Raw genomic sequence first — 25,230 nt, forward strand, 5'->3', positions numbered from 1 at the left:
ATGATCCGTTTGCAATATCTATTTGTCCATATCTTGGAATTAACTAAGTCTTGAAAATTGTTATTTTGCATTGGTTGACACTTTGTATTTCACTTAACAATGAAGTGTGCGTGAATATTGGTTTTGGCCTTCCTTGTTATAGGTTGCTTAGGCATTGTTGATAACGATGTTGTTGAGCTCAATAACCTACATCGACAGGTATAGATATGCTGTACTTTCTTTACCACTCTGAATGCATTCATTCCTCCTTGTTCTTTCTATTTATGAACCAGACATAACTATTTCCATGTTGATTGTTCATTTCTATTAAAACACAAGCGTGATAATAATCACAATAAAGCAGGAATGATGCAATTCCTTATGTTAGTTTCCATTTGAGCCATTAGACTCTATTCCAAGTAAATACTGTTATTTTGGAGGAATGAGATATGATTTTATTTAAGATAGATATAGTGCTCTTATTGTCTTCTTTCTTATATGCTAGCTGCCGTTACATAATTTATATCATATTATCTTTTCGTAATGGTGCTTTTCTCAGTCTAATAATGATAATATGTATTCTTTTGCATCAAATATTAGTTCAAGTAGCTTATATATAGTCTCAAGATGATCAACTTCATGAAATCAACGGTTGGGGTTGCGTTAGATGAAGATGGCAACACTAGTTAATTCCTCCTAGGTTATAGCTATTATTCAAGTGTTAATTTGGTTTATCCTTTATGATAATCATGTAACACTTGATTCTTAATCAGTGTTTTTTATGGTGGCCAAGTCAGCTGCCTTGGTGGCCTGCAAATGGCGGGCGGGTTGCCATTTGTCTTTTGGCAAGCCGCCTTATCATTTGGGGGCCCGCATAGCCTGCTTAGTTGTTATAGCAGGTTGGGCAATACGATATTGGGTTGGACTATCCAATGGATAGTGAGTTAGTGAGTGACTTAATATGTAAAAAAAAAATCGCACTTTGCCCTAACCCAATCGAGCTCTCTTACTCCTCTCCCTCCTCTCTTGAGTGAAGGCAATAAGCTGTATCAGTAGCGGCGACAACAACAAATTCGAACAACACTGCTCAAAGAAGAATGATATGAAATACTACATCTATTTGTGGGTTGGAAGGGGAGTGGGAAGGGGGAAGGGGAAAGGAAAGGAGAATCGGTGTAGGAAAAGGGAATGGCAATTGGTTTTTGTAGGCTGGGATGATAGCTGGTTTAGGCAAAAGAGATGGCAACTGATTTAGGAGAAATGTGATATTATAGAGTGATTGATGTAAAGTGATTAATGGCAGCTGGCCTAAGCACTAGCTTTGTCCTAGTACACCTATTTTTAGAAGAAAATGTTCTCACTTCTTCTCTAATTACTGAGCTTGCCTCATACTGCAAATTTCTCTATTTAAGTCACAAATAGTGTGAATTTAAAAGCATAATTTAATCTGATTAATATTAATTAGTCCAATAAAATTTACATATAATATATATTATCATATCTAATTCGTTTTAATTTTTTAATATAAAAATGCTAAATTGTCTTGTCACTTGCCTCGTCGCCCACCTTCCGCCTTGACGCTAGGCGGTGGGGTGACTTCCCGTCACTTGCAGCCGCCTTTCAAAACATTGTTCTTAATAAACATGTAGACTATCAAGATTTAACATGATTGTTGTAGGAGTGAGATAATATAATCAGCTTTTTAGGTTATGATATTTTCCTGTTTTTCTAAAAGATCTTTTGTGTACATTCTTTTTGTGCTGACCAATTTTTATCTCATTAAAATTGGTCAGTACCATAATGGCTTCATAAGTCAGAAATCAATCTCTTAGTTCAAACCATGGTTCTGAGTGTCAGCCAGTTGGGATTGGCCAAAACCAGTAACTAGGTTGGTTTTTGAGCAGGGATTGACCATTTCAGCTAAACATGTGTGTATGGACTGCAGTTTCAGTCAAAACTCGGTTTCAAGCAATTAGGTTTGATCTGGTATTTTCAAATTGGATCTGAAACCCTAATTGATGTACCGTATGGTTTAACCTTTCTCCCACGCTCTCTTCTCTCCTATGATCTCTCTCCGGACATGTCCGCTCTCTCTTGATTGAGCGACAACAACCTTCGGCAAGGGGATGTTTGGCGATCTCGACCCCCAGCAAGTAATTTTAGGCAAGTTGAGGCCTATTTCCTCTCTTTATCTTTTTTGGTTAGTTCTTCTCTCTCTCTCTCTCTCCCTCCCTCTCTCTCTCCCTCCCTCTCTCTCTCTCTCTCTCTCTCTCTCCCCTTTCTGCTGTTGCAGCACTTCACGCCCTTCTCTCCCTCTCTCCTTGTTGCAGACCTCCATGCCCTTCTCCCCCACTCTCCTTGCTGCTGCAGCAGCCTCTATCTTTTCTGCAGCAGCAGCAAGGAGAGAATAGGAGGAATTCAGCAGTCCTATATCACTTTCATAATTCATAGTTCTTCAGTAATTTGCATATTTCTATCACTTTAAATTTTTAGGATTTTTCTGCATTTTATGAGAGGTTTTAGGATTTTACAAAATTAAAAAAAATTATTTCGTGGCGAAATGGATGATTCAACGGGTGATACAATTGATAAGGCTGATATTTATCATTTTTCAGGGTGGCTGAACTTAGAACCATGGTTCAAACAATATTATAGGCAATGTATTAACTTTAACATGCTGAAAGATATTCAGCTGGTGCCTGATTTATTGCACAAATCACTCAGATAGTCGCCATTCCTGGACAGTCAATGCCCTGTAGTGCAGGGTCCACTGATTATCAAAATGTAATATCTAGCTTTGAGAATGTTTTATCTATATTGCTTTTATCCCTTTTGAATATATATTCAACATAAAAAACTTTTATCCGTTTTGAACTGTGCGACTGTGATTTTAGAACAGTTGCATTTCTTGTTGCTGTCAATTTGTCTTGGCTGTCACAGAGTAAGAATTATTTGAAGAAAAATATTGTAATGGTGACATTTTTCCAGTAATTTAAGATTGCAATTGTTTATTAAACCTAAAGCGCTGGTTGTTGATTGCCAATTAGTAACTTAGTAATTATTATTGAAGTTTCTTATGACATTCAAAATGAAGGCAATTTCAAATGATGAGGAGCTAATTAATTAGGCAATGTTTGCACTTTGGAGAAGGTTGGATCTTTGCATGGTCAACCCACATCTTAGTATATATCTATCAAATTCAAATCAGTCTATTCTTTGTTGGTTAATCTCTTTGTCATTAAATGATTTAACATTAGACAAGTTTAATTGCAATTTGATTTTGATTTTTGAATGTCCCTGTTTCACATTTGGATTTATAGGTCAATATCCTATTTTTGCTTTATCTCTTAGTAACTTTAGAAGATCGATATTTTCCACTGATCATCCTTTCCATTAATATAATTAAATTGGGAATTAATCCTTCTTGGAAACATCCAGCAGTAATCTCCTCCTGGTCCAGCAGACATTCTTGACATACTTTAATAAAGTAATAACAACTCAATTCTACTTTTTCTTCTGATTTAGATCATCCACACAGAGGCATATGTTGGGCAGTCAAAAGTGAAGTCTGCAGCTGCTTCTTGTCGTGCGTAAGTAATTCTGTTTTAACACAATGTAGAGCTTCTTATGAATATAAGTGGCCTGTGGTACTCTTATCTGTCATTTAGAAAAATACTTTGATTGATTAATAATACTTGCTGTGGATTCTCGCTAACATATTTATTAACCTCAGGATTAATTCCTCTATTAATGTGGTGGAGCACCAAGAAGCTTTGCAGGCAATGAATGCTTTGGACATTGTTAGAAGGTATCCTTGGAGAAACATGTGTTTCTAACCAGTGACATGTTTGAAATGCTCGTGCTCTTTCCATAGATACAGTTTTCCAATACTACTGAAATGATAAAAGATATGACATAGTTGTTGATGCAACCGACAATCTCCCTAGCCGGTACATGATCAATGATTGCTGCGTCTTGCTTGACAAGGTGAAATAATTTGGCCTTTAATCTTTGGTATGAACCTACAAGAGGTGGAACTACATTATTGTAATATGTGACTTTAATATATGCTGTCTCTTTTGGATTTAAATAAATACATTAACTGAATCTGCTTTTTCCTTATTATTAGAATATAAAGAATTGAAATGACTTTTATCTGTTAGCTAAACACTTAGAGTTATTGATGAGTTAATATGGTATCAGAGCAAGAAGTCCTGAGCTCGAAACTTGCTAAGCCTATATGTTTTTAATATATTATATGTTGAAAACTCCACCCATTTTATTCAAAATCCATGTCTTGAGTCTATTGAAATGTTTCAAGCTAAGACACGAGGGGGAGTGTTAGCATATAGAAGATTAAACCACAATTCTCTATAAGTTTAAGTTTTTAGAGTAATTGATGAATAAAACTAATTAATACATGCTCTGTGATAGGCCTTAAGTTGGGAGTTCATGTGATTAATTCTGAGTTAAGAGTTCATTCATGTTAATAGATTTTGTTTGGTTATCCACTTTCTAGATTGGAAAAACATTCATATTTGTTCCAAAGATGCAATCTTTTCCCCTTCATCAACCTTCCCTAATAAGATGGCCAGAAGGTAAATTGAAAAACTGCTTTTACTATTGGGTATTTCATAATTAAAAACAATTTAAATATGCAATAAATTGTGCCTTTTACTCAAGGATCGGTTCATTGGAAGTAGATTAAGTTTGATACGTGAGTTGTCTATAATCGGTTATGCTGGTTTTGTGGCAATATATGAGTTGATTCGCCTATGTAAAAGCCAACCATTGTCTGGAACCCTAGATTGATTTGCCATAATACCTAAACTATTGCTCTCCCTTGCTTATGGCATTGCAAGTTGAATGCTGGTTTGCGACCCACAATTCTTTGATAGAGGAAAAGGAACCCTATAACTCTTACTCTAGTATTTCTCTTCATCATCCATCTCCTCCATCACTCCTACTACCTTCTCACCAACCTATGTTTGCTCTATGCTGTATGTATCAGTGATGGCCGTGCTAGTGGCACACCAACTATAATATTTTTAATAAATTTTTTAGGATATTTAGAGATGTTTTTGGGTCTTTGGTATGTCAATCTTTGATTTTTTTTGTCTAAATATATTTATTAAAATTTCAAATCTACATTACAATGTTTTATCTTTAGATTATTTTTGTAAATAACCTATTTTATTAAAGATATTCTTCAAAACTTATCCACTGATAATATTGCTCGTTATAACTTCTCATATAGTCTTAATAGAAATAAGAATTTTGTAATTCTTCGATGATATGGTATGGATATTGAATATACACGGGAATGACCGGCACAGGCACAAACACACCATAAGCATATGCAGATTGTGGATATGGAGTATAATAAGGGTGTTGTGGCTCTAGTGGATGTGATTGATATTATGGTAATGATGATGAACTCATATCATTCTGTGGGTGAACCTCTCCTGATGTCTTGTTACCTATAGACTCAAGTCTTTCCCTTATTTGATTATAATCATATTGAGCTTGAGATAGTCTCTTTCCTTTCTTCTGTCTTTGATAAATTCAGCTTTGTGGTTGTCTAGGTCTAGCAAATGAATTATCATTCCAATTTTAAAAAATGATAAATAAGTTGTCTTTTCAAAAATGATAAATGACAAAAGTTAATTAATGGAAATAAGAAAAAGTTAAAAAAAATGGGTTCTATATGCCATATTATGTTTGTTAAGAAAATAAGTAAAGTTGATTTGATAAACATTGATGGAAATAGAAAAATTAAAAAAAAAGTCTATATTGGCACATGACCGACACGAGGCTGTGTCGGACGGCACGTGGCCGTGTTAGACCGGCATGGATCGGCACGGCACGCATGCCGGTTGGCACGGGGGTGTGCCACTGGCACATCCCATGCCAAGTGTCGTGCCTCTACTGGCACGGCAAGTGCCGGTCGGCACGGGGCGTGCCGACCCGCACGGCCATCCTTGGACTATGTATCCTCGCTTACCTCGCCATCCTCACTTTCTATTCTTTTCGACGATTGTTAGTCCCCTTGCTTTAGGGCAATAGGATAATCTCCTTCGTGAAGATTTTATGATAAAATCATAAGCTAGAAGAAGCAACTTGGGAGCGTGAAGATGAAATGAGGGAAAAACATCCAGAGCTATTTTCTCAATCTTCATAGCGTCTATTACGGTATTACTTTATTCTTTCATTACGCTAATTTTAATTTCGAGGACGAAATTTCTTTTTGTTGGGAATAATTGTTAGAATCGAAAAAAAAAAAATTTTGGGGTTGAGAGAGGAGGGTGCACGTGCTCTGCACGTGCAACCCCTCCCCTCTCCCTCTCCAGCACGCAACGAGGCGCAGAGAGAAATCACACCTAATCCGGATCGGATTAGGTCTAGATTTCTCTTTTAATCTATAAATTAAAACCCTAATCTCTTCTCTCTCTCTCTACTTAACCATCTCAGCCCTTTCCTCTCTCTTCTTGCTCCTTTCTTTCGCTTTCTTCCTTTTTTACCGACGGAGTCACGCCGTGGAATCGGCCTGCCGGAGCGTCGTCGGTTGTCTTGCCTAGACTCAAGTGAGTGGGTTCACTCACATGTTTATTTTATTGTATTTCGTATTTTTGTCAGACCATGCAAATTATCTGTGTAATTTATTTATTTCACCCTTATGTGTAAAAATTAAATTGTTGCAATTTCTGTGTACAAATCTATTTATTTCATCCGTACGTGCGAAAATTTAATTGTTTTATTTTCTGTGTGCATTTAATTATTATATTCAGTGCATCACCATACTTCGTGCAAATATTGAAATTTATGGAAAGAAAAATGAGACTAGTATTGATACGACTTAGAGAACGGTCCCGGTATAAATCGTTTGCGATTTTCCGTTGTGACTTAAGTCTATCTGGAAGTCCAGGGGAAAGTCCTAAATTAGATCATTGCGGTGACTTTCTTAGGTGACTCTGGCGGAGTTAGGGAACAGTCCTAGGATGAATGAGAAAATTTCCTAGGTGACTCTAACTTCTCTCAACGGTTAGAGGAAAAGACGGAGTGTGTTGATCATAAGGTGATACCCTGTGATGACCCTAACCAGATTAGCTATGAAGAAAAGTCCTGAGCGCCATCTCGAGGTGACTTCTAATTGATGTGGATCCATAGGGTTTAGACCCATTGAGACATATGACAGTATAAATATCAAACGATGTTAATATGTTGAAAACGTGTAAGGTTACAAATTATGACATCTCTCTATTGTTATCATTGTTATTATTTAGAGAGCATGCCTATTGTATATTGTTATGGATATTGTTGCTTTTAGTTTAATTTATTCAGCATTAATATGATTTAAATTTTATTTGGTTTTCGAGTGGATTCCACTCACTGAGCTATAGTTATTGGCTCATGGGTTCTATTGTTTTTGTATTTGTTTATTTATTTCAGGTAATAGTTAGTGGGGCGACTGAGCGAGATGCACCCGGACTCCACCTCCACTTAGGATTCACCTATTTACCTTTCCGCTCTTTTAGATTTTATGTTTTAGATTAGAAGTTTTATTTATTTAGTTTAGAGACTCAAAAACATTAACATTGTTTTATTTTTATTGCAATTAGTTATAAAATTTAATAAAGCACATTCTCATTTTATTTATTTATTTTGTCATCGTACATGTAGAGAGTATTAATAAGGCTTTGTGCATCTCAAGCATATTGAGATGCATAGCCGGTCATGATTCCTATTTTGGGTTTTGACAATCCTTCTCTATTTTGTACATTTTCAAAACATTTGTCTTAGCTGTATTTCTACTAATATATTTGACCTTATCACATAAGTAACTATGCAATATTCTAACTCCTTCATAATCAACAAATTGAAAAGGCAATTCATGCTTAACAATTGTCATTGTCATCAATTCATGGTATTTCTCTTGATCAAACTTAGAAACATATAAAGACATTGATCCTTTGATTTGGTAAGGAATAATTGGCCTATATCTTTAGTTTTTAACTTTGGACATATAGGTATATGGTATTTCATATTTCCAGTCCTATACTTACTATCTGATATATATATAACACTACATAATTTACATTTTGCTCTCTTTAATCCATCTTCTCTTTTTGGTAGCTCCATAAACACTTTTCAAACACTAGTTGCTTGTTTCCTTTTTCTTTTACTACTAGAATTCTCTCTACCTACTATAGGAGAAGGAACCTTCTCAGAAATATTTTCTCCATCTTTAACTATCATCACCCATAACTAAAATGAGAGCAAGAGAAATAATATCATGACATGAAATCAAAGCCATGAAACTAAATTAAATTAAACTAAAATCAAGTGAGATGGACTTGACTAAACAGATCTAACAAGAAATTAAAAATAATACAGTAAAATAAGTAATTAAACAATAATCAGTAATTATATTGACTCTAGAGATAAGTAATTAAAAAAAATCATATTTTTGCAAATCATATGCTGACATATCATTATCTACTTGGCATTATCTAGCACAGCAAAGGGGCTACTCATAATGAGATGGGATATGTATTCAGTAAAATGAGGAATGGTCAGAACACTCCATTTTGCAGCCTGGAAAATGGAAGGCCACTCAGTTAATAAAGTGAGATCATTTTCTACCAAGATGGATCTTTTCTGAGTGGAACTTTAATGAACACATGAGATTGTGAAAGCATTTGGCAGATGTACTATAGTTGATGCAAAATATTTACCTACTATATGTGGACACATATATCCTCATCTTAATGGCATTCTTCTAGATTGAAAAGCTTAGCAGTTAGCAGGAATAATGAATGTCTCTAAATAAGCCTATCATACTGAGATAAAGACTTGGCATGCTATTCAAAAACAATCCAAAAATTCAAAATAATGGACCAATAATGCATAACATATGCAACATTTCGACCTACATTCAGCTAGACATGGATGTCAGATAATAACAGTTGGAAGAGCAGTAAATTAGTTAAAGCCAAACAACTCTTTCCAATATACCTTTAGGTAATGCTTGTAAAGACTACTTAGATAGATCATAACAAACAATTAAACTAATCATCAAGTGAAACTTGTAGTTCTTGAGAATATCATACTTGAGAAGATCCAACGACGTGAGGTGACGACGGCGTGAGGAGCTTGGGTGTCTGGTGGTGTGAGGAGACTTGACGGCTTGAGTGGGGAGATCCGACAGGCGATCGGCGCGAGGAGATCCGGCAGCATGAGGAGCTCGGGTGGTGTGAGGGGGAGATCCGACGGGTGATTGGCGTGAAGAGAACCGGTTGCTTGAGGAGCTCGGGCGGCATGAGGAGTGAGGAGATTGGCAGCGTGAGGAGTGAGGAGAAAGGAGAATCCGTCAATCTTACTCGGTGTGAGGAGTGAGTAGGGAAGGGGCGACAGCAAAGTATGATAGGGCTGCGGGCATGGGTAAAGGAAAGGGGTAATGACACTTTTTCTCACTTGACTTTAGGGTATTAGGGTTAGGTTAGAAATTAGAATATATATATATATATATCTGTGTGTGTGTGTGTGTGTGACGGGTTGACTTGACCCGTTTACTTAAATGGGTCAAGCGGGTCAGAGGTATAAACCTAAATACAACCTGATTAATAACCAGGTTAGGTGGGTTGACCCGTTTATGGCTCGAACCCAATTAGACTAAACCTATACCTGATTAAGAGACGGGTTATTGTGTTGGGTTATTGGGTAGGGTCAAGATTTACCAACCCTAGTGAATGTTGGTATGAATAAGAATGTCAAGAAGGTTTATGTTGAATTGTTGACAGTGGACAAAGGAACTAGTGAAGTATAGGTGATATCTTGTATGTAGTACAATTTTATACCCATGTAAGGCATATGTTTGCTCTCAAGCGTAGTTTATGTCTGGATCAATTTTATCTATATACAATATACTTTCTGGTCTAAAACTTTAAATGACTTGGGCAGAAGTATGTTTACTTGTTAATTAGAACAATGCCAGCATAGAGAAACTCCAATTACATGGGAAGACAAATTAATGGAGGAATTAGTAGATGTAGGAAATTTATTGCTCATGTTTGAGGCAATGTTATGCCATGTCTTCTTAATTTAGTAAGCATTTGGGCTGACAAGGAAAGAAATAAGAGAAAGGAGAGATGATATAATTAAAAGAGCACGCAAAAATATTTGAGAGAGAGATTTAGACATTCTAGAAGTTGGCAGCAGAAAACCACTGATTACAAATTTTATGGTTAAATGACATTTCTAATGATTTGGAAGCCATCATGTGCTTACTTGATGGTCTTGATTTTTGTTGAGGTCTGAGCATTCATCAGAAATAGGGTTGTGGGATCATTAAGCTTAATTTTAGGCTCATTTGATTGACCTAATAAAAGTTCTCTTACAGCTACAAATTTGCATAAAGTTACTCTGAGCTCATGTGCCAACTTAATGAAGGAAAATGATGGTAAAGATTTAACTATTTAAGGATGCTTTTGCAAAAGAAGAGCCCCTTTTTATCTTGTTCCTTTTTATAAGCAGGTTGGATTATGTCACTTGGAAACATGCATTACTGCTAGATAATTGGCCGCTACTTGGCCATAATCAGCTAGAAATGTATATGCAGGCGCCTCAGCCTAAGTGGACTGCAGTATGTGCTTGATGTACTTATCTGGGTAGCATAAAATATGGGGCGAGCTAGGTTTGCTACTTCCTATCTACTCCATTCTCCTACAAGGTTGTATTAAATGCCTGTAGATGTTGGATTTTTGTATTACAAGTTAAGCTGGTCAGTCTTCTCAATTTCTTATCTGAATATATCATCGATTTAATACTTATGATGGTATGCAAATGTGATTTTTACTTTATAAGATCTTACATTCATTCATATTCTGTCTATTGATTTAGTTGACGTTAAAACAGTTAGCTGATTGACCAGAATAATTTTTATTCTTGCAGCCTCTTATATCTGGTGCAGCATTAGGCTTCGAAGGACAGGTGCATTTCCTGTTAAATAATGGTCATGAAAGACTTTAACTTGGTTACTCTGGTAAGTTTCTTCTTAATCTTTTTGCAGTTGACTGTCTATCATCACAATGGAAGTCCATGTTATCGATGCCTTTTTGCAATCCCACCGCCAACAGCAGCTTGTCAGAGATGTTCTGATGCTGGTGTTCTTGGGGTAGGTAAGTAATTTATTGTAAGCTATTATATAATTATCCATGACAACAACTACATGGTGATGAGAATTAATTGACAAGATTGCTTATTCTGTTCCTCAGTTCAAAAATGGGGTTCTTTTCTATGACTCATTCTACATTCAGGAATTGATTTTAATGGTCCCTTTGTTTAAATGCATGAAGAGTTCTTGTTAAGCTCTGAGTAGTTGTGTCCTCGATTGGTATTTCTTCAAGGGATTTTGACTTCTATGTGCAGGAGATGAATGAATCCTTTTTTGAGAACTAATTATTTTTATCTCCAAATATTTAAAGTACAGCAGAACCTCTAGGGTTCACCTTTTGCATGAAATCAACAAAGTAAATGGGCCATCCAGTTTTCCATTAATTGTTTAGACGACGAAGACACCTTAAATTGGATTAACTCCACCTTGAAGTTGTGAAGATGGTTGTTAAGTCTAGGTGCTCTATCGTGCTCTAAGTATTTATAATTAAGCTTCCTTAGCTCTTTGGCTTTCTTCTACCTTAGAAATGCTGACAAATTTCTTAATCAAACAGTGTCATACTTCCATGTTTAGAGGAGCTTCTGAAATGGTTGCTCTAGGCTTGGTTGAGCAAAACTGCAAGTAAGATGGTAGATTTCTTTACCCACCACTAGCCCTGCAAATTTGTGGTTTGGCTTCTCTATTGTCTGGCTGTTACTTAAGAATTTAGCAATTGGCAACACATACTAGCCGGTTGATCCTAAGTTGACAATCGGTCCTAAAATTTGTAAACATTCTTCGAGGAGTCTGCTCATCTTTGGACTATGCTATATGACTGGTAGTATATTGTCGGGAAAAGACTTAGATGCTGATAGATGATGATAGTTACTGCTTAATTTGATCTTCACAAGCAGTTTATTTAGAACCACATTAATGGCCCATGTGACAAGTCTAAGTAATATTTCTAAATTCTCTTGCTTATGAAATAACTATAAAGATCACTAGAGGACCTTATCTTTCTAATGCAGCTAGTTGTGCAATAATACTATTTATATTTGTCTCACTTTCTCCTCAATAGGAAACAATAGTGATATTCAAAATGTCACGGCCCAAAATAGGAATCATGACCGGCCATGCATCTCAATATGCTTGAGATGCACGAAGCCTTATTAATACTCTCTACGTGTACGATGGCAAAATAAATAAACAAAATGAGAATGTGCTTTATTAAATTTTATAACTAATTGCAGTAAAGATAAAACAATGTTAATGTTTTTGAGTCTCTAAACTAAATAAATAAAACTTCTAATCTAAAGCATAAAATCTAAAAGAGCGGAAAGGTAAATAGGTGAATTCTAAGTGGAGGTGGAGTCCGGGTACATCTCGCTCAGTTGCCTCGCTGATTATTACCTGAAATAGATAAACAAATAAAAAAAAACAATAAAACCCATGAGCCAACAACTATAGCTCAGTGAGTGGAATCTATTCGAAAACCAAATAAATTTTAAATCATATTAATGCTGAATAAATTAAACTAAAAGCAATAATATCCATAACAATACGCAATAGGCATGCTGTCTAAATAATAACAATGATAACAATAGAGAGATGTCATAACTTGTAGCCCTACACGTTTTCAACACATTAACATCTTTTGATATTTATACTGTCATATGTCTCAATAGGTCTAAACCCTGTGGATCTACATCAACTAGAAGTCACATCGAGATAACGCTCGGGACTTTTCTTCATAGCTGATTCGGTTAGGGTCATTAGAGGGTATCACCCTATGATTAACACACTCTATCTTTTCCTCTAACCGTTGAGAGAAGTTAGAGTCACCTAGGAAATTCATCCTAGGACTGTATACTGGGACTGTTCTCTAAGTCGTACAAATACTAGTCTTATTTTTCTTTTCACAAATTTCAATATTTGCACGAAGTATGGTGATGCACTGAATATAATAATTAAATACACAGAAAATATAACAATTAAATTTTCGCACGTACGGATGAAATAAATAGATTTGCATACAGAAATTGCAACAATTTAATTTTTACACGTAAGGGTGAAATAAATAAATTGCACACAGAAAATTTACATGGTCTGACAAAGATACGAAATACAATAAAATAAACATGTGAGTGAACCCACTCACCTGAGTCTAGGCAAGACAACCGAAATCTCAAATCTCTAACTCACGTACTAAAAATCACCACCTTAAATAATAAATAATAATAAAAATTTTAATTTGAATAATATCAATATTTTTAAAATTTAAAAACTAAAAAGAACTAAAATGAGTTTTATTTACCCATTAGATTGGGCTAGGCTACTGCTGCCCCGGCCCATTCCAAAAAAATGAAGCTAATCGGGCTGGGCCAAAGCCCAGCCAAAAGAAACTAATCGGGCTGGGCCAAGGCCCAGCCGAGAAAATGGAATGGGCTGCAGCTGGTCCGTAGCCCATTCTTCCACCTCATGCTAGTTGGGGTGGGCCAAGGCCCAACCCAAAGCCAACAAAGAACTGGGCTGCAGGTCGGCCTACAGCCCATGGCTTAGACTAGAGGTCGGGTCGGGTCCGCAACCCAATCCCGAACCCGAGAGAAGGAAAAAGGTTGGCTCAGGTTAAACCCGAGCCCAACCTTTTTCTTCCCCAAAGAGATTGGTGAGGGAGAAAGAAGAGAGGAGAAAAGTTAAGGGAGAGTGAGGGCATCGTCGACAACCATTGTCGCTAACAGCCTATCGACCTCATCGAAGGTCCCCTATCGATCTCAACGACCTGCACTGGAGGGAAAATCGATCACGGCGACCAACGGTGGAAGACTTCCCACTCATGGCCAAACACAACCCGAGCCACGAGGGCCTCCTAGAAGATATCACCGACACCAGGCTTAGAGCATGAAGCTTCCGGTGACGATGCGGTTGCGACCCGAAGCCGCCGACCGGTCTGATTTGCCGACGAAGCCGAGAAACCCAAATTTAGGTATTTTCGCTTTACCTTATTTTTCTTTAATTAAATTTGAGGGGTGGGAGAGGGCTTACCAACGAGTCATGTGGTGGTCTCTGATGGCTCCGGCGGTGCTCCGGCAGGCCGATTCCATGGCGTGACTCCGTCGGTAAGGAAGAAAGCGAAAGAGGGGAGAAAGAAGAGAGAGAAGGGGGGGTTGAGATGGTTTAGCAAAGGAAATAATTTTTTAGGGTTTTAATTTATAGATTATAAGAAGATCAACTCTAATTCGATTCGGATTAGAGAAAATCTTCTCTGTGCCTCGTTGCATGTCGGAGATGGAGAGGGGAGGGGCTGCACGTGTAGAGCACGTGCACCCTCCTCTCTCAACCCCAATTTTTTTTTTCTCGATTCTGACACAAAATGTTCGAATGATTAAGTGGACTAGCTCAACTAAGTCTTGTTTTCTCTCAGGACAAATGGTTTGTTCTTATAGGTACTTTATCAATCTCATCAAGATGAAATACTTCTGCACTTTTGGTAATTAAGGAGCGCTGGCTACTAAAAATTGAGTAGTTCCAGAAGTATAATCAGATTTTCCAATGTTTTGAAAGGCGGCTGCGGATGGCGGGCGATCACCCTACCACCTAGCGCTTGGGCGGAAGGCGGGCGACAAGACAGTCTAGCATTTTTAATATAAAAAATAAAAAATAAATAAACATATATAATATACATAATTACAATTTACAACTATAATAACATAAATACATAAATAGCAACAAGTTCTAAACCAAAATACTAAATAATATAATCACAATTCACAACCATAATAACAATTCACAACCATAATAATATAATCACAATTCACAACCATAATAACATAATCATAATTCACAACTATAATAACATAAATACATAATCAAAGTTTCAAAATTATTATAACCATAATTTCTAGCAATAAGTTCACAATCATAACAAATAATATGATAAAAAAATATCAAAATCATAAGGTCTATAACATATAACATATAATCAAAATTATCAAGTTCATAGCAAGTTCACAAATATAACATAAAGGTCATCTTCTAATCTTCTTCACAATCTATGGAGGAGCTTCATCTACTAAAAGATTATCATCGGAATCATCATCAAACTTTAGCTCAACATCATCCTTATCATCCGTTTTTTCATCCGATTGAATTAATTGCTCATCTAGAGAAGTGGAAGGAGTACTACTAGTAGTAGCTTGAGTAGATCTAGTCCTCCTCCTTGATCTTAAATATTCTTCGGCTCTTGATGCTTCTGTCACCATCTCCCAAGTTAACCCTTCACCTGAAAAGATCTCTTGCTCTACATGATCATTATCCAACCATTTCCTTCCATTATTTCTTTCTTTTGAAATGACTAGATCTTTCTCTTTCACTATCTTTTGGCCCTTCATTCTTGTATTAAATTGTACATAAACAAGATCATTCAGCCTCTTCACTTCCAATCTATTTTTCTTCTTTGAATGAATCTGAAATTAAAGACTAAATAAATTTGATAATAAAATTCATCAATTTAGCTTAGTCAATACAATGATTAATGATATATTACTCATTCAAAGGAGCTCTAATTTCTTTCACATCCTGAGGAGCTATATGTTAAATTAAGCACCGGCTCCATATACACTCCACCAATGAGCTATAACCATAGAAATTAAAAAGTAACTTAGTAACATACAAAAAATAAAATTGTAAAAGACATGTTTTACACTTTTACTACATATGCTAATTAATAATTATTACCTTGGTTGAATTCATCATTGTTAATTTCTCTTATTAATCTTGTTGGCGGTCTCCCAAATATCCTTGTGGTATCCTTATATGCTTTCATATCCACATTTGAAATGTCAATTTGAATGGCTTCATTAGGATAAAAGTTCTCAATACAACTAAGAACACCATCCATTACATTTAAGTGAGTCTCCATCTCATCCAAATATCTATAAAAATCAAGGATTCGAGTTTCGGCCGATCCCGAGCAGCTAGAGAGAGAGGGAGAGAGAGGAAGGGAGAGAAAAGGAGAGAGAGAGAGAGGGAAAAAGCAAGAGAGAGAGAGAGAGAGAGAGAGAGAGAGAAAATGGAAGAGAGAGTGAGGGAGAAGGAAAGATTAAAAAAAAAGGGTATGAGAGAGGAAAAAAGGAAGAGAGAGTGAGGGAGAGGGAAAGATTAAAAAAAAAGTTGAGAAAGAGAGAAAAAGATAAAAAAAAGAATGTGGGAGAAAATGAATACTTTAGACTAACAATTAGAGGGATAGAAAAGAAGAGAGGGAGAAAAAGAGATTTTTACTTTTTAGGCTTTATATGTGAGTAATTATTATTTCTTATTTTCTTATAAATTTTTCTAAATTTTTAGAAATTTCTCTAATATTTTTAATAATATTTAGAATTTTATTTAATTAAAATAGTCCGATCCGATACAGGCGGTCGATACGGCCGATATGTATCGTTTTTTCGGACGGCCGATCCCGATCCCGATACCGATTTTTGGAACCTTGATAAAAATAGTATGGATTTAAGTAATATGCAGCAGCGTGGAGATGTGTATCAAGCTTTCCATTTGTGTAGTGATCAATTGCATCTAGAAAAGGCTTGGAAGATGTCTCATTATTATTAAAAATATTCTTTATTTCTTTCTTGACATTTTTCAACCTACCATATATGAATCCCATTGGTGGCTTTCTTTTACCATCAACAACTCGTAGCAATTTCATCAAAGGAGTGAATACTTTAACTGTCACGACCCAAAATAGGAATCATGACCGGCCATGCATCTCAATATGCTTGAGATGCACGAAGCCTTAATAATACTCTCTATCTATGTGATGACAAGATAAATAAATAAAATGAGAATATGCTTTATTAAAATTTTATTACTAAAGGCAATTGGAATAAAATTAACAATGTTAATGTTTTTGAATCTCTAAAACTAAATAAAATAAAATAAAATCTTCTAATCTAAAGCACAAAATCTAAAAGAGCGGAAAGGTAAATAGGTGAATCCTAAGTGGAGGTGGAATCCGGGTACATCACGCTCAGTCGTCCCGCTGACTATTACCTGAAATAAATAAACAAATACAAAACAATAGAACTCGTGAGCCAACAAATATAGCTCAGTGAGTGGAATCCACTCGAACCAAATAAATTTTAAAACATATTAAATGTTGAATAAATTAACTAAAAGCAACAATATCCATCATAATATGCAATAGACATGCTCTCTACATAATAACAATAGTAACAATAGAGAAATGTCACAACTTGTAACCTTGCACGTTTCCCAATATATTACATCTTTTTGATATTTATACTGTCATATGTCTCAATGGGTCTAAACCCTGTGGATCCACATCAACTAGAAGTCACCTCGAGATGACGCTCGGAACTTTTTTTCGTAGCTGATCCGGTTAGGGTCATCAGAGGGTATCACCCTGTGATCAACACACTCTGTCTTTTCCTCTAACCGTTGAGAGAAAGAGTCACCTAGGAATTTTTCCTAGGACTGTTCCCTAACCCTGCCAGAGTCACCTAAGGAAGTCACCGCAGTGATCTAATTTAGGACTTTCCCTTCGACTTCCAGATAGACTTGAGTCACCACGGAAAATCGCAAACGATTTATACCGGGACTGTTCTCTAAGTCATATCAATATTAGTCTCATTTTTCTTTTCACAAATTTCAATATTAGCACGAAGTATGGTGATGCACTGAATATAATAATTAAATGCACACAAAAATTAAAACAATTAAATTTTCGCATGTACGGATGAAATAAATAGACTTGCACACAGAAATTGCAACAATTTAATTTTTACACATGGGGGTGAAATAAATAATTTGCACACAGAAAATTTACATCGTCTGACAAAAATACGAAATACAATAAAATAAATACGTGAGTGAACCCACTCACCTGAGTCTAGGCAAGACAACCAAAATCTCAAATCTCTAGCCCACGTACTAAAAATCACCACCTTAAATAATAAATAACAATATCATTTTTTTTCAATCAAAACAATTATTAAAAATGTTTATACAATTTAACCTAAGAATAATTAATTTGGGCTAAAAAAAAATAAACCCAAATCAATTGGGCTGGGCTGCTGGTCCGACCCAATCCAAAAGAAATCAACTAAATTGGATTGGGCCGAGGCCCAGCCGAATTAGTTGAATTGGGCTCGGGCTAACCTGCAGCCCACCAACTTAAGTGGTTCGATTCGGGTTTGCGGATCCGAAATCCAAACCCGAACCGAACCCGACTTGGAAAAGGTGGTTGGCTCGGGTGAAACCCGAGCCCAGCCAACCCTTTTCTCCTCTCCCTCGCGATCGATGCGAGAAGATGGCTGAGGGAGAGGGTGACCGCCGGCGACCTCTCGTCGGCGACCCCCTCACGATCACCTTCAACCTCTCCTCTCCCTCTCACCCTTCCTCTGTCGTCCTCACGAGGTGGAGGAAGACTCAGCACCGATGGCCGATACGAAAACCAACGCCGATCTGAGCCACGAGGGCCTCGGAGAAGACATCTCCGACACCAGGCTTGAAGCACGAAGCCTCCGGTGATGATGCGGTTGCGACTCGAAGCCGCCGGCCGGCCAGATTTGCCGACGAGGCCGAATTCCGCAAATTAGGTATTTCGGTTTACCTAATCTAATCTTTAATTAAATTAGAGGGGTGGAAGAGGGCTTACGGGGGAGTCGTGTGGTGGTCTCTGCTGGCTCCGGCGATGCTCCGGCTGGCCGATTCCACGGTGACGACTCCGCCGGTGAAGGAGGAAGAAAAGAGAGAGCTCAGCTCCGCTCTTCAAGGTTGATTTTTTTTATAAATTGGCTCGACTTGAAATAAATTTAATTCAAGCTTGGTCAGAGCTCAGCTCGATTACACCCTACATGCACCTACCAACTAGCCGGGTTCACCCCTTGCTCCTGAGCCTAAACCTCCATACTTGAGTCGAGTCGTGATCGAAACCAGCCTAGGGTCTCTGACATTTTAGTCAGCCATATACTCATCTGGAATGTGCCTCCATAAGCCATGGATGAACCTATGGTCCAGCCAACCTAGCTCAAGCCGCACATGCGCCTACCTACCAACTAGGCTCTCCTTTCACATCTAGGCCTTGCTTAGCTTGAGGCAAGAGGTGGGAGTTGGTCTAACCTTTCATAGGTTCTTTCCCATCTGGGTTAGTCACTTCATCATGTCGAATGCGCCATAGCTCTAGTCGGTCTAGCTTAGCTTGCATGCGTGCCCACCAGTTAGCTGGATCATTCTTTACATTTGGCATGTGAGGAGGCTAAATCGATGAGAAGAACGAGAGGAACTCGTTAGTGGTGATGGTTTAGGCAAAGGATGTGGTTTGATAGATGATAACTCTAAGGAGAAGTTACATCGTAACTATGGTAGATTGTGAAAATAACTTATAGGTGATGATAACTTGATAAAATGAAAGACAAGAGGAAGGAATAATTGGATTGTTCCTTAGGGACAAGGGGGGTGATCAATCTAGGAGGAAGGAAGCAATGACGTCTCTAGATCAAGCTAGATTGGCTAAAAATTGAAGTTAGTTGAATGAGAGAGAAAGAGAGCGAGAGAGATGAACATAGAGATCAATATTCTCAAAATAATTAATGCATAAGCAAAAGGGGTTATCTCAGCATCTATTTTCAAGCTAAACCACATCCTAGAGTCATTAAAGAGTCCTAACGCAAGAAAAACATTTAAAGAAAACAAGCTCGAAAAGGAGTCATCATTGGGTGTTCGAACGGAGCCAGGGGCCTTCGAATGCCTAAGAGACCTTCAAACGCTTAAGAGGCCTTTTTGCTCTTGGGTTGGGGCGTTCGAATGCCCTACCTAGGCATTTGAATGCCTAAACTTGAGAATGATGGGTTGACTCATATCACTTGAGGGTTCATAGTAGCATCCGATCTTGGCCTATCAACATAACTAGGCTGAGCCCTAGTCCAACCTCTGCCAAGCCTTTCCACTTCTAGGTCAGCCTATTCCTTGCTAAAGACACACCTTCTTCATTCTGAGACGCACCAAGGCTCGGCCCAAGCATGACCACGGCCGATTTAGATTCCATTCAAGCCTCACCTTGATCAAGCCCCAGTCAAGCCCTAATCCAACCTTTACCAGGGTCCTTCCCGCAGAAGATCCACTTTCATATCTGGACTCGCCCATTTCGGGCCAAGACACGCCAAGGCTCCAATCGATCAGCTTGCGTGACCTTGGTTTGCAGTTTGGTCTAGCCTTGCCTACCCTTCTCCAAGCTCTTCATATACTAGGGCTTTATCAGGCTAAGTCTTAGCATCCTCCAGGAGTCATGCTCCCTCCTTAGAGATCATCTGCATCTAAATCGAGCGTGCCCATAACCTGCCGAGTTCGATAGTGGTGCTCGCACTTTGCGTATCATATCCCTTAAGTCAAGTGTTGCTCTAGCCCTTCCTAAAGTTGCGTCCACCTATGGGAAAACCATCTTATTCCCCATTGTTTCCCACACATTATCAGAGAGGAAACTACGTACTCGCAGAAAGACACCACCCAAATCGTTCATCCATCGAGAGCATCGGTTGTTTTTGAGTCCCGTTCGTCATCTTTTCTTAGTTGAGCTCTTCTACAACCCCTTCTAAGGTTGTCCCTATCACAGGCAGCTATCTGTAACGTTGGGATGCAGATTTATAGACCAAGACATGGCCACTAATCGGATTAGCCTAGCCGATGTGCCATTGGTATCCTTGCTGCGCATTGCTTCATCCTATCACTTAGCTACACCTTTCCACAACCTTCCCTTTGAGTCCAAACACTAGCACACGAGCTCCTGCAATCCCCAGAAGCCCACCAAAGGTTCAATCTGCAATAGGCACCAAATTAGCCTCACTGAGCTAACCACCTTGCGTCGGTGCACACCCAAGAAATCTAGTGTTAAGGTTCGAAAAATCAGGACCGGAATTGGTCTTCCTAGAAAACGATACATATTGACTAGATCGGTTGTATCGGTCACCTAGATCGGATCGACTGTATCGGTTGCTTAGATTGGGTCGGACTTTATTTAATTACGTAAATTCTAAATATTATTTAAAAATATAGAAAATTTCTAAAAATTTAGAAAAAAAGTATAAAAATAAGAAAAAAAGAAAAACTATGGTGCAATGAAAACTAAAAAGAAAAAGAGATTAGAGAGAGAGCGACTCGAAGAAAACTAAACAAAAGAAAAAAAAAACTATGGTGTAGTGAAGAAGAACCGAGAAGAAAAGGAGATAGAGGGTGGAAGAAATGAAAAAGTTAAGAGAGAAGTAAAAAAATAAAATTAAAAAATTACATACCGGAGTTTGTCGGAATTAAATCTGCAACATCGGAGTTCGCCGGAGTTAGCTAGAGCTAGATATCTTTGTAAGAAAAATAATGACTATATGGTAATGATAGAAAAAGAGAAAGAAAGAGTGAAAGAGAGAGAGAGAGAGAGAGATAGAGAATTTGGATTGGGCCTGGATTGGCCAAAGGATTGGGATCGACTGATCCTACGAACTGTGCCCAGTGCGCACCACTTCTTGGAACTTGCATGCACCAATTGGCTAGCCTGAACTCGATGCACACTTGTCTTGCTCGGTGCACACTACATCTAGACAAACAAAAATGAATCTCCTTTCTTGTTTAATGCAACTTCGGTTGCGATTCTTCGTGTTGTCACATCAATTTGATGTTACAACTAGTTGGATTGCAACAACAAGGTGCTTTTTCACTCTTAGACAGGTTTCTGGATGTTGAAAATTACAAAAAATTACAAAAAATGATCCAAACCATTAGTATTAATTACAAGCATTCACAATCTATGCTGTCTCTTTTACTAACTTACAATTATTATCTGTATATTTGTATAGGATTTCCTGTTTATATCTATTGCCTTAAAATATCCATTATCAAGAAGTAAGTTTTGATATTTTTGTATATCAGCTACCAATTTTTCGTTTTCAGTATTCTTGATGATTTGTCAGCGACTAGGCATCACATAATGGATATGTGGTATGAGGGTTTATAAGTGGGCACCTATTTGGTTTACCAATATAGTTTTAAAAGTATTACCTGTATAATCTAAGTGCATCATATATTGATTATTTTATTAGTAATAGACGAAGAAATAGATGAGAATAACTATATAATATATCGAGAATTATCTTCATTGTATTTTTTCTACAGACATGTTTATATTATAACCATATGTATAGTCAACTAAAATAAATAAATAATTCCAGCTAATCTGACTAGTAGAATATCACCTGTCGAATACTAAACGCCAATAAACTAGTTAGATATTTATCAAAACTGCAACTTAGTCATCGTATGCGTATGGGACATACATATGCGGTGCATATGCAACCATGAGTTCAGCTCATTGGTGGTTCATCGGCATACAAGGATGATGTAATGCATATGTGGGATGGTCCAACCATTGCCAATGCCTATGCAGCTGCATAGGTGATCTATTGTGCTCGTGCCCACATTGTATAACAATTTTCTTTCACTTCTGATTATTTTCTCTTTACTTTTTTCAAATAATTTATTATACTTTTGTATGCAAAGATGCATGTGAAAAAACATTTATACATGAATTTATAAATACAAAATAGTGTCAAAGTAGAATCTAAGAGATTGCAGCAAAGGGTTGTGGAAAAGCAATTTTTATTATCCAAGTCAACATTTCTAAAGTAATCTACAACATTAAAAGGCGTATTGACCATAAATCACCTGACTTCTTGTACATTTGCATCATTTGAAGTATGAAACTCATAATATATGGCAGCAATATTGTTATGCTAAAAGGGATACACCTAGTAAAAGTAATATCCAGCACATTTATCATGATTCATAATTTCATGTCTTATAAATAAATGTATAGATCAAAATTCACTTATTTGGATGTCTCTAAAATGTTGGTCTTCTAGAACAAAAAAATAAAAACTTGTTAAATACTTAAATCTATATAATACTTTCTTTATCTTGATAGTTAATCTAGGAAACCTGCGAATCCATGAATTTAGGTTTCCACTTTGTAGAAATTTTGGTTTGAAGTTTTAAACTCTAATGCGGATCATTGTCTATTAGAAAAGGTCTGCCTAAACATTGTTTCTGAATCTGCATTACTTCAGTCCTAGACATAACTAATTTTCTTTTTATGCTTAGTTCCTGGAGTGATTGGTTGTCTACAAGCTTTGGAGGCTATAAAAGTTGCTAGTGGGGTTGGTGATTCCCTCTGTGGTAGAATGCTTCTCTTTGATGCACTATCTTCTCGTATTCGGATTGTATGTTCCTCAACCATATACAATTCTTGATATTCCTATCTATAATTGATGGTTGAAATCTTTCAATATTCTTTCCTCATTTGATTTATCAAATTCATCATTTTTTTGTACATAACTACATATACTGTTGGAACATGAAGGAAAATTAGGCAGGTTGTCTTCTTTATGCTTATTTCATCTTACAAACTTGGACTTGCTGAGTATTAATATTTAAATCCTGCATACATCATGAAAAGTAAAAAGCTCTTCTTATTGGTGAACATTGTCTACTCCCTTGAATTGGATAAAAAATAAGCAGCTGAACACTGAGGCATACATCATGAAAAGTAAAAGAGCTCTTCTTATTGGTGAACATTGTCTACTCCCTTGAATTGGATAAAAAATAAGAAGCTGAACACTGACTTTAAAGTTTCACAAAACTGATTTGATCCATGGATTAAATGTGATAATGAGAGCATGGATTCTTGTTGTCACGAGCCAAAATCGAAATTATGATTGGTCATACACCTCAATACACTTGAGACACACGAAGCCTTACTAATACTTCCTAAATGTACAATGGTAAGAATAAATAAAAGAAGAGAATTTGCTTTATTTGATTTAAACTAATTGCCATGAAAATAAAGCAATGTCATTATTACTGTATCTCTAAGCTAAATTAAATTAACAAATAATCTAAAATATAAGACCAAAAGAATAAAAAATAGATAGGTAGGTCCTAAAGTGGAGGTAGGGTCCCAATACATTTCTCTCAGTTGCCACATTGACCATTACCTGAAATAATAGAAGAAAGAAAAAAAAGAAATCTACGAGCCAACAACTATAGCTCAGTGAATGGAATTTACTCGAAAACTAAATAATTCTAAAATTTTATAATGTTAAATAAAACTCAAGTTCAACAATATAAATGACAATTTTTAATAAGCATGCTCTTAAATAACGACAAGAATAACAATAGAGTCATAACTTGTAACCGTGCTTAGTTTCAACATATTAACATCTTTCTCAAATATAATAATGTCGTTTGTCTCAATGAGTCTATACCCTGTGAATCCACATCAACTAGAAGTTATCAAGAGGTGTCACTATGTGATCGACGTTTGGGTCTTTTCCTTATAGCAGATCCGATTAGAGTTATCAGGAGGTGTCACTATGTGATCAATACACCATGTCTTTTTTCAGTAATCGTTGAGAGGCTAGAATCACCTTAGGAAGTTTTTGATCTATTCTGAGACTTTTTCCAAAGCCTGCTAGAGTCACCTAAAGAAAGTCACTGCAGTGGTCTGAAATAGGATTTTTTCCTAAACTTTCAGTTAGACTTGAATCACTATAGAAAGCCGTAAGCGATTTATATCGGAATTGTTCTCTAAGTCATACCAATAGTTTTTTTTTCCCACTTAAATTCACATAGAAATGTAATAAATAAATTTGCACACAAGAAATTACATGGTCTGATAAAGGTATGAAATATAATATAAATAAGTATGTGAGTGAACTCACTCCCCTGAGTCTAAGTAAGACAATTAAAATTTCTAGTCTACGTGCTAAAAATCACTACCTTTAAACAATATAGAAATAACATAAATTTTAATTTATCCCTAATAAAGTTTCTGAACTTTTAAAACTAAAATAATGGCTACAATAGGTTGAATAAAACTCATTGGATTGGCTGGTTGCAATTGGCCCGCAGCCTGACCTTCTCACCTCTTACTAGTTGGGATGGGCCAAGGCCTAACCCAAAGTTAACAAAGAACTGGGTTGCAGGTCAGCCTGCAGCCCATGATTTATTATTAAAGGGTCGGGTCAGGTCCGCATCCTAGATTT

General features: G+C 36.8%; 1 protein-coding gene across 1 annotated transcript in view; it reads left to right on the forward strand.

The window, feature by feature from the left end:
- LOC140758182 (adenylyltransferase and sulfurtransferase MOCS3-2) overlaps positions 1–25,230 on the forward strand; it is a 48,069-nt gene that overhangs the window by 4,496 nt on the left and 18,343 nt on the right. Inside the window, exons 3-9 of the mRNA XM_073094272.1 lie at positions 143–198; positions 3,505–3,569; positions 3,713–3,787; positions 3,888–3,966; positions 10,930–10,968; positions 11,048–11,156; positions 23,288–23,406. Coding sequence (XP_072950373.1) covers positions 143–198; positions 3,505–3,569; positions 3,713–3,787; positions 3,888–3,966; positions 10,930–10,968; positions 11,048–11,156; positions 23,288–23,406 — 542 coding nt within the window. The remainder of the gene's footprint in view (positions 1–142; positions 199–3,504; positions 3,570–3,712; positions 3,788–3,887; positions 3,967–10,929; positions 10,969–11,047; positions 11,157–23,287; positions 23,407–25,230) is intronic.

This window comes from Typha angustifolia, chromosome 1 (genome assembly GCF_048772165.1).
Source record: "Typha angustifolia cultivar Huaian chromosome 1, ASM4877216v1, whole genome shotgun sequence".
Classification (NCBI taxonomy): domain Eukaryota; kingdom Viridiplantae; phylum Streptophyta; class Magnoliopsida; order Poales; family Typhaceae; genus Typha; species Typha angustifolia.